The 8,355-nt window shown below is 38.8% G+C and overlaps 1 protein-coding gene and 1 pseudogene across 3 annotated transcripts; both read left to right on the forward strand.

Annotated features, from left to right (window-relative positions):
- The window catches only part of LOC112062817 (centrosomal protein of 78 kDa-like), a 330,155-nt pseudogene that overhangs the window by 106,809 nt on the left and 214,991 nt on the right, over positions 1-8,355 (forward strand).
- Positions 1,839-8,296, forward strand: LOC112062677 (RNA/RNP complex-1-interacting phosphatase-like). 3 transcript variants are annotated; one of them, XR_003682300.2, is made up of 4 exons: positions 1,875-2,006; positions 3,421-3,496; positions 4,819-4,951; positions 8,198-8,295. XR_003682300.2 is itself a non-coding variant. In XM_055089302.1 (3 exons), the coding sequence occupies exons 1-3, from the start codon at positions 1,906-1,908 to the stop codon at positions 7,902-7,904; spliced, it is 375 nt and encodes a 124-aa protein (XP_054945277.1). In that variant the 5' UTR covers positions 1,839-1,905; the 3' UTR covers positions 7,905-8,191. The 3 variants fall into 3 exon arrangements, 1 of the variants encoding a protein (XP_054945277.1); XM_055089302.1 differs by lacking the exons at positions 3,421-3,496; positions 8,198-8,295 and adding an exon at positions 7,764-8,191 and having other exon boundaries at positions 1,839-2,006; XR_008618935.1 differs by lacking the exons at positions 1,875-2,006; positions 3,421-3,496 and adding an exon at positions 2,278-2,368 and having other exon boundaries at positions 8,198-8,296.

Consider the following 8,355-nt stretch of genomic DNA (forward strand, 5'->3'; position numbering starts at 1 on the left):
TTCATCTACCCCTGAGGTTGTCCTTAATTGTTTCCATTGTCACATTTTGATTTAATTAAATACTGGAATCCCTCAAACCCTTGCATGGTTCCTGAGGCCCTATCAGATACTGGTAGGTTTGGTTAGTGTCAAATACTTAGCTGTCTGATTCTCCAAATATCCCTTGCTCCTATATTTTCCATGCCAGCATACTACATACCCATTAAGGCATTGTTTTATCTCATGTTGGACCCACATCCAGAGGCCTACTCTTTGCTAGTTCCCATGCTTTCTGGAAACCCTGTTATGGCCAGGTCTGGATTTTTTCGTGTTCTCACCCAAAGCCTGTATCATTTAGCAAGCTGGAACTATAAGACCAACATAGATTTTCTAGTTTCTGATAGATTTATGTCACAATTTGTACATTGTCATGTCTATAGATATTTGTATCATTTGTACTTTTTGGCCATTACATGCCTATTGGATATTTTTCATAAATTACAAAAGAATATTATATGACTTAGCACCAAATTGAATGTGCCTAATTGTAAGTTTGTAAACTATGTTGAGCTAACATGTATCTTTTCTTTATCCAAATAGTAATTTACTAATATTGTCCCATTTGTAATTATGTGGAAGTTTTCAGAATTGTAAATAAATGTTTATGGATTGAAACTTGGTTAGAATATGACTGTCCCAGATACGTTAAAGCTAGTGATCTTTTTCTCATTCATTCATTCAATAATTCTGACCTTCCTGACTCAGTTTACCCAGATCAAATTGTTGTGAAGGTTACTAACAGTGTATGTAAGATACTTTCAGAAATTAGATACTAAAAAGTAAAACTAACAAAAAACATTTCTTATTATAAATAACAATGGAATTTAGTATGCTATTATACCTTCAGACCTACTGTAGGACACGCTGTTCTTTGCTGTTCCACTTGAGGCAGGATTCATAGTTTTTCTAACGGGTACAGATCGCTATGCCTGATACTGTGAGCAAATGTTATACTTGAGCTCCACTCTTATCTCTCTCAGGCATGTTTTGGTATTGTCTAAAATGTAAATACATATTGTCAACCTCCAGCATAATACCAGGTACATAATAGAAACCCAATAAATGTTTCACTGTGAGTGGAGTATAAGTTGATAGAATATTTTCGAAGGTTGATTAGGCAGATTAGATTGATTGAAAATCTTTCAATATTTTAAGTTTGCATCTCTTTCATTCCAGAAATTCTATGTCTAGAAATTTATATATAGCTATATACATGTATAAAGAGGTTCACATTGCAGCCTATCTGTAACAGAGGACAAAAACAAACAAAAAAACCCCAAACTGAAAACAACTAAAAGCCCATCAATATTGCACTGGCCATGTAAATTATGTAATGTGACGCAGCTATTAAAGAGAGGAGAATGGATGTACGCACAAATTGACTGGGAAAATCACTATCCAAGACAAATTGTAGACTATGTATAGTATGCTGCTCTTCTATAAAATACAGGATATCCATTACGTACAAATACTTACATGCAAGATACAACAAGTGTGAATGTAAGCACTTGGGAAATATCTGAAAGGACCACACAAGAAACTGGGAGAGTGGTACAACTTTCCATGTCCCATATCATGGGAATTCTGAAGGATACACACACGAACTAATAGACCTCTGCTACCATCCTCCGGCTAAGGAGGGAATTGCAGGCGTCCGAGTCCTTTTTACTAATCAAGCGTCTCAGTCGGCCGACGTGATGACGTCATCTCGACGGGCGGAGGCGCGTGCGCAGTAGAAGGAGGTCCGCGAGCTGCTTGCGCTTGTGTCTAGGCGCCTGTGATTCGGCTCCTTGTGCTGGCACCGGGGGTGCCGGGTTGGCGACTTTGGCACGCTTGGCGTTGGGTGCGCAGCATCTTGGAGGTCACATGAGCCAGTGTCATTATGCCTGTGGGCGCTGGGGTCAGGATCGAGGCTTTTCCGGACGTTCATCGGCCAAGAGGAAGGGCGGAAAGCACATCCCGGAAAGGTAATACGCCTTGGCCCTTGGGCGTTGCGGGTGGAGCTCAGAGTCCCTGAGCCTGGGCTTCGTCTCTTGTGCTGTCTCCTGTCACTGTTGCCCCCGCGCGCTGCCCCGTCCGCTGCCCCGTCCGCGCTGTGCTCGGGGTTATTGGTCGTCTCGCGGCTCAGTTCACAGTAGCTGAATTGACAGTGTGTGATGTTCTGATTTCCCCGCATCGTTTTCAAAGGGAGGCTCTGGCCATTGCTCCTCGGGTAAAATGCAGAGAGACTGCTTTTGAAGATGGGACTGTCAGTGTTGGGGACACTCCTTAATTACCAAAATGGAATCCCCTTCAATTCCTCAAGCTGTGTTGTTTTGGCACAGAAAATGTAAGAGGAACTGGAACTAAGTTTGAGTGAAAAAACGCCCCGGTACCGCCGAATTTTCAATCGAAACAGTTGATTTGTGTTGTCTCTAGGAATTATAAAGGGCGTACTGTTGCTTCCTAACCGGTGTCATTTGAGAGATCGACCTCTGTACGTTCAAATGATTAATTTTGAGGCTTTGCTCATGTGTGCAGTAAACCCTTTAATTCCCTAAGACTTTCCTTTCCTCCATCTCATACCCCATAAAGCCCGCTTCAGTTTATCTCCTGAATTTCTTTTGAATCTGTCAACTCTTCCTCAACATCCTAATACTGAACTTGCCTGTCTGTTGCAATTAGGTCCTAACTAGCGTCCATATTTCTTGTTTCCTTCCAATCCATTCTTCACACAAGAAACCTTAAAAGCAAGTTGGAACATTGCTCATAAACATCGCTCAAAAACATTGTTTTGAGAATAGAAAACAAACTGTTGGCCTTTAAGAGTCTGCGCGGTCTAGAATCCTCTCTGCTTCTCTAGCCCCATCTTGTGCCACTTTTGCCCTCACTTTCTATGCTTCAGATACACTGAATTAACCTTAGTTCTAACTCATCTTACAGAAGTCAGTTCAGATATTAGTTTTCACTGTGATTCCTAGCATTAAGTAATTTTGTTATCAGGTTTTGTATGAGGACTGAAAATACACTGTGAAGTGGAAGAATTGAGTTTAAACTATTTCAGTCAACACGCATGTATTAATGATACCTTAGTAGTCAACACTGGGCTAGGTTTTATCAGGGATACAGAAGTTCTGGCCATCTCTGGTTTTAGATATCCCTTATTTGTTGAGACCTTTGCATTGTTTAGTTGCCTTTTATCTGTTTTCAAGATGGGAAAACAGGAACAAGGGAAGTATAGGTTATTACTAGGTGGGGTTGAATAAGTGGATCAGCAAAATGCAAAGCAGAAAGAAGAGGTACCTAGTATAGAGGGATATGATTTCCATTTTCAAGGCGCATTCATCTTATGCAGGGAGACCGCCTAACATAAAATTTGCCTAACAAAAAATATATTATTAGGTGGAAAGACTATCTCCCAGTTGGACAGCGGATGCCTGGGAGTCGTTTCATTGCTTTCAAAGTTCCTTTAAAAAAGGTAAGCGAAAGTTAATACCGTATGCTTCCAGAAATCTGAAATCACCATATAGAGCCCTGGCTCTCAACCCCGTCGTACTCCATTTTCCCTTTTTATAGCAAATACTTTTTAATACCTCCTTTACTATCCAGAAATGGAATTCATAGATTAAATACAACCTACTTTTGTACTTAATTTAAAAAAAAAACACCAATGGAATGCTCTAACTATAAATAACGAACAAAATACTTTATAAGAAACTAATATGTATCTCAGTATGTAAATGTTTGGGGATGACTATACTAGAAATAAAGAAATAGTCAGTTACTTGTACCATGAATGCAATAAACTATGGACTTCAAATAAAGAAATAGTTACTTGTACCATGAATGCAATAAATTATGGACTTTGATTGATAATGATGTGTCAGTGTTGGTTCATGAATTCTCACAAATGAAGCACACTGTTATGGAATGTTGATAATGGGGAAGGCTGTGTGGGTTGAAGGAGAGAGGGTATAAGTGGGAACTGTCTACTTTTTGCTCAGTTTTGCTGTGAATCTCAAACTGCTCTAAAACTAGTGTAGTAATTTAAAAAAAGTGTGTTGCTGGCACTTGAATCACCAAACAGATCAATGGAACAGAGTACATTAATAAGCCAAATACATAAAAGAATATTTAGCAGTGAAAGCCATCCTTCATATAGGTAGATATTCAAGAAGTATTTATTTATGTGTCTATTTACAGGTACTCTGCTTGGAGCTGGCAATACAGTGGTAGGCAAAATTGATGTGGCCCCTGCCTTCTGGGAGTTTACGGTCTGGTTAGGAGACCAACATGAAATAAACAAACATAGAAATAAATATATAGAAGGGAGCTTATTTTCTTGTGTCTAATCTCTCTGGAAGAAAGGATTGTAATACTGCTTGTAAATTCCAGAGGAGGAAACTTTACTTTGAATCTCATATGTTAGCATCACGGGGTTTGAATAAATGGATAATATAGTAAAGGATTTTTTTTTTTTTCGGTTAGGGGGCCTCTCACTCACCGTTGTGGCCTCTCCCGTTGCGGAGCACAGGCTCCGGACGCACAGGCTCAGCGGCCATGGCTCACGGGCCTAGCCGCTCCGCGGCATGTGGGATCCTCGAAATAAATATATAGAAGTGAGCTTATTTTCTTGTGTCTAATCTCTCTGGAAGAAAGGATTGTAATACTGCTTGTAAATTCCAGAGGAGGAAACTTTTCTTTGAATCTCATTTGTTAGCATCACACGGTTTGAATAAATGGATAATATAGTAAAGGATTTTAAACACATGTTCTTTCTTATTTTATTCTTTCTGACAGAGTTTTGAAAAGAATCTTGCTCCAGAAGAATGTTTTTCCCCCTTGGATCTTTTTTAACAAACTCCAAGAACAGAATGAAGAACTTGGGCTGATTATTGACTTAACATATACTCGCCGCTATTATAAGCCAGAGGTAAATGGAACCTGTAATTGAAAATGACTTTCTTTCTGCTACTGTAATAATTCATAGTAATTCAGTTCTTATCATCTTATGCTAAGGTGAATCCTGGCCTTCTTTCATGGGTTCAAAAAGGGAAGCTAGTGGTTTCCTTAAATACCCATTTCTAATTGCTGTTTCAAAATGAGATTAAAGATATGAATTGAACTATAGTATTTGGCAGTAGGCTCTAGATGTGCTTAAGAAATTCTATAAGCTTCCATGTTCTATATTTTGAAAATGAAGTAAACTTTTAGTAAGAATAGTAGTAGCCTAAAAGGAAAGAAAGGTATGTCCATTGTGTCTTTAGCACTTATTTTAAGCAGTTACCTGAGCATGTTTAAGCATCACGGTAAAAGACAATTGTTCTCTAAGTTGTATGCTTTCTTTTCCTAATACCTTCTGATATAGTATAGAAACCCATATATGTCTTGGCCCATGTAGGACATACCAGTGCAAAAGAATGATCCTTCTTCTGACCTGTTCCATGGCCTTGGGAGACAGTAACACCTAATGTTTGTTAATATTTGTATAGCAGTTTGCCATTTAGAAAGTTCTTTCAGGGCTTCCCTGGTGGCTCAGTGATTGAGAATCCGCCTGCCGATGCAGGGTACACGGGTTCGTGCCCCAGTCCGGGAAGATCCCTCATGCCGCGGAGCGGCTGGGCCCGTGAGCCATGGCCGCTGAGCCTGCGCATCCAGAGCCTGTGCTCTGCAACGGGAGAGGCCACAACAGTGAGAGGCCTGCGTACCACAAAAACAAACAAAAAAAACAAACAAAAAAGAAAGTTCTTTCATATCCATGGACTTAGTAAAACTCTGTAACCATCAAACAGTAACAACCCCATTTTCCCTCCCACCAGCCCTTAGTAACCTCTATTTTATTTTCTGTATCTGTGAATTTACCTATTCTAGGCACCTACTGATATCTCCTACTGAGTGCTTACTCTGCACTAAGCTCAGAGGATAGACACCTGCAATTACTAATTTTACAGATGATGAAACTGACTCTCAAAAAAGGAAGAATTGAAATTTCAACTCAGTTATTCCTCTTTTTTTTATTGTGGTAAAATATATATAAATGTCCTTCTATGTCTGGCTTATTTCACTAAACCTAGTGTTTTCAAGGTTTATCCATCTTATAGCATGTAATGAAATACCATTCCTTTTTTGGCTTAATAAATCCCACTGTGTGTATATACCATAGTTTGTTATTCATTGGTTGATTGACACTTGGGTTGTTTCCACCGTGTAACTATTGTGAATCATGCTGCTATGATCATTGGTGTACAGATATTTGTTCAAATCCCTGCTTTCAGTTCTCTTAGATGTGCAATGTAGGTAGTAGCAGAGTTGTTGGATCATATCGTAGCTCTACGTTTAACCTTTGAGAAACTGCCAAACTGTTTTCTACAGTGTCGTCATGTTTTTAAACAATTATCACAAATTTTAAACATATACTAAAGTATACAAAATACTGTGAGTGTTCCTTGTATACCCATGAACTCATCCAGCTTTAATATTTACCAACTGATGGCTGTCATGTTTTATCTATACCCCCACCTGTTTCACCCCATTCCATAGTATCTTGAAGTAGCTCCGAGACAACATGTAATTACACCTATACATTTTTGGTATGTATATTTAAAATATAGGACTTGTATTCCTTAATATCATTTTTAATATTAAATACCCAGTGAGTGCTCAAATTTGCAGTTGTCTCCTAAATGTCATAAAAAATTGTTTTTAAGAATTTTGAATTAGATCCAAATAAGGTCCACACTTTGCCGTTAATTGTTAGGTCTCTGAAGTCATAGTTAATCTATAGGTTCTCCCTCCATATCTCTCTCACTTTTTTTTTACTCCTTGAATTTTATTTTTAAAGACACCAGATAATTTGTCCCATCTAGATTCTGATGATTACATTCCATGTGTTGTTAACATATTCTTCAATCCTTTTATTTGCTGTAAATTGGTCATTGTTCAGAATGAAGCTTGCACGTTTTGTTTTGGCAAGACAGTTTCATAGGTGATGATGTGTTCTTCCATGGAGACATATAATTGTCTCTTTCTGTGATATTAGCAGTCACTGATGATTCATACCTACATCCATTAATTCAGTTGAGGCTTCAAAAAATGGTGAATTCTGTTGTTCTTTTTTCACTTATTAGCTGGGTATATTTCTATCAGGAGGAGATTCCTCTCATCAACTACTTGGTTGCCCAGTTGTAGAGGCATGATTCTCTTCATTTTTTTTTCCCGGTATGCGGGCCTCTCACTGTTGTGGCCCCTCCCGTAGCAAAGCACGGGCTCCGGATGCGCAGGCTCAGCAGCCATGGCTCACGAGCCTAGCCGCTCCGCGGCATTTGGGATCATCCCGGACAGGGGCACGAACCCGTGTCCCCTGCATCGGCAGGCAGACTCTCAACCACTGCGCCACCAGGGAAGCCCTCTTCTTTTATTTAACAGTTTTCAAAATAATGAGTTGATTCACAAATATCCTCCAGTGGTGACCAATTTTTTAAAATTTATTTATTCGTATCACCATGGACTCCGTTACAGTTATTATTCTAACTGAAGCCCTATCTTTGGCCAGTTGGAGCTTCTCAGTGACTCCTGAGTCCTTTTGATATGACATCAGTTGTTTCTAGACTCTTTCAGTGGTCAGAGCTGGGAGATATGTATGTTTGTTTTTAATATAAAATATGTCATAGGTTCATACTGCTACTTTCCATTTAAATTCAGAACTACAGAATTTTCACTTATCCTTTTCTGTCTTCTATTGATAGTCTACTTTCTCCCACCACGGGAATACCAGTTCTCAACAGTACCTGAAATTTGCTCTATTTCCTAATTCAAATCCAAGTTCTTCTGACTCTATTCTACTATTCTACTTAAATCACAGCCGCTTTATGGCCCTTGAAATGTAAGATAGAAGATAAATGTAGGTAGAACTGTTTATATTATTTTGAGTTACATGTGCATTCATTCACATAGATTTGCTTTTCCTTTTGATGCCTAGTAACTGTCCATTCTGCAGGTTTAATGAAAATCAAGTGATACTTACTGGTTAAAGCAGCTTTGGAAAAAATGGCTCTCATCAGAATGACTGACATACTAAGTTTAATGTACTCTCTTGGTTTATATTCTGCCTTCTCTAATTAATTTTTTATTCTTTCCTTACAAATGAAGTAATACATATTTTCATGGTTTTGCCTTACAGGACTTACCAGAAACTATTCGTTATTTAAGAATTTGTACAATTGGGCATCAGGTGCCAGGTGATGACACTATTTTTATTTTATTTATTTTATTTTTTTTTTGTGGTATGCGGGCCTCCCTCTTTTGCGGCCTCTCCCGTTGCGGAGCACAGGCTCCGGA

The sequence above is a fragment of the Physeter macrocephalus genome, chromosome 12, assembly GCF_002837175.3.
Source record: "Physeter macrocephalus isolate SW-GA chromosome 12, ASM283717v5, whole genome shotgun sequence".
NCBI classification, from domain to species: domain Eukaryota; kingdom Metazoa; phylum Chordata; class Mammalia; order Artiodactyla; family Physeteridae; genus Physeter; species Physeter macrocephalus.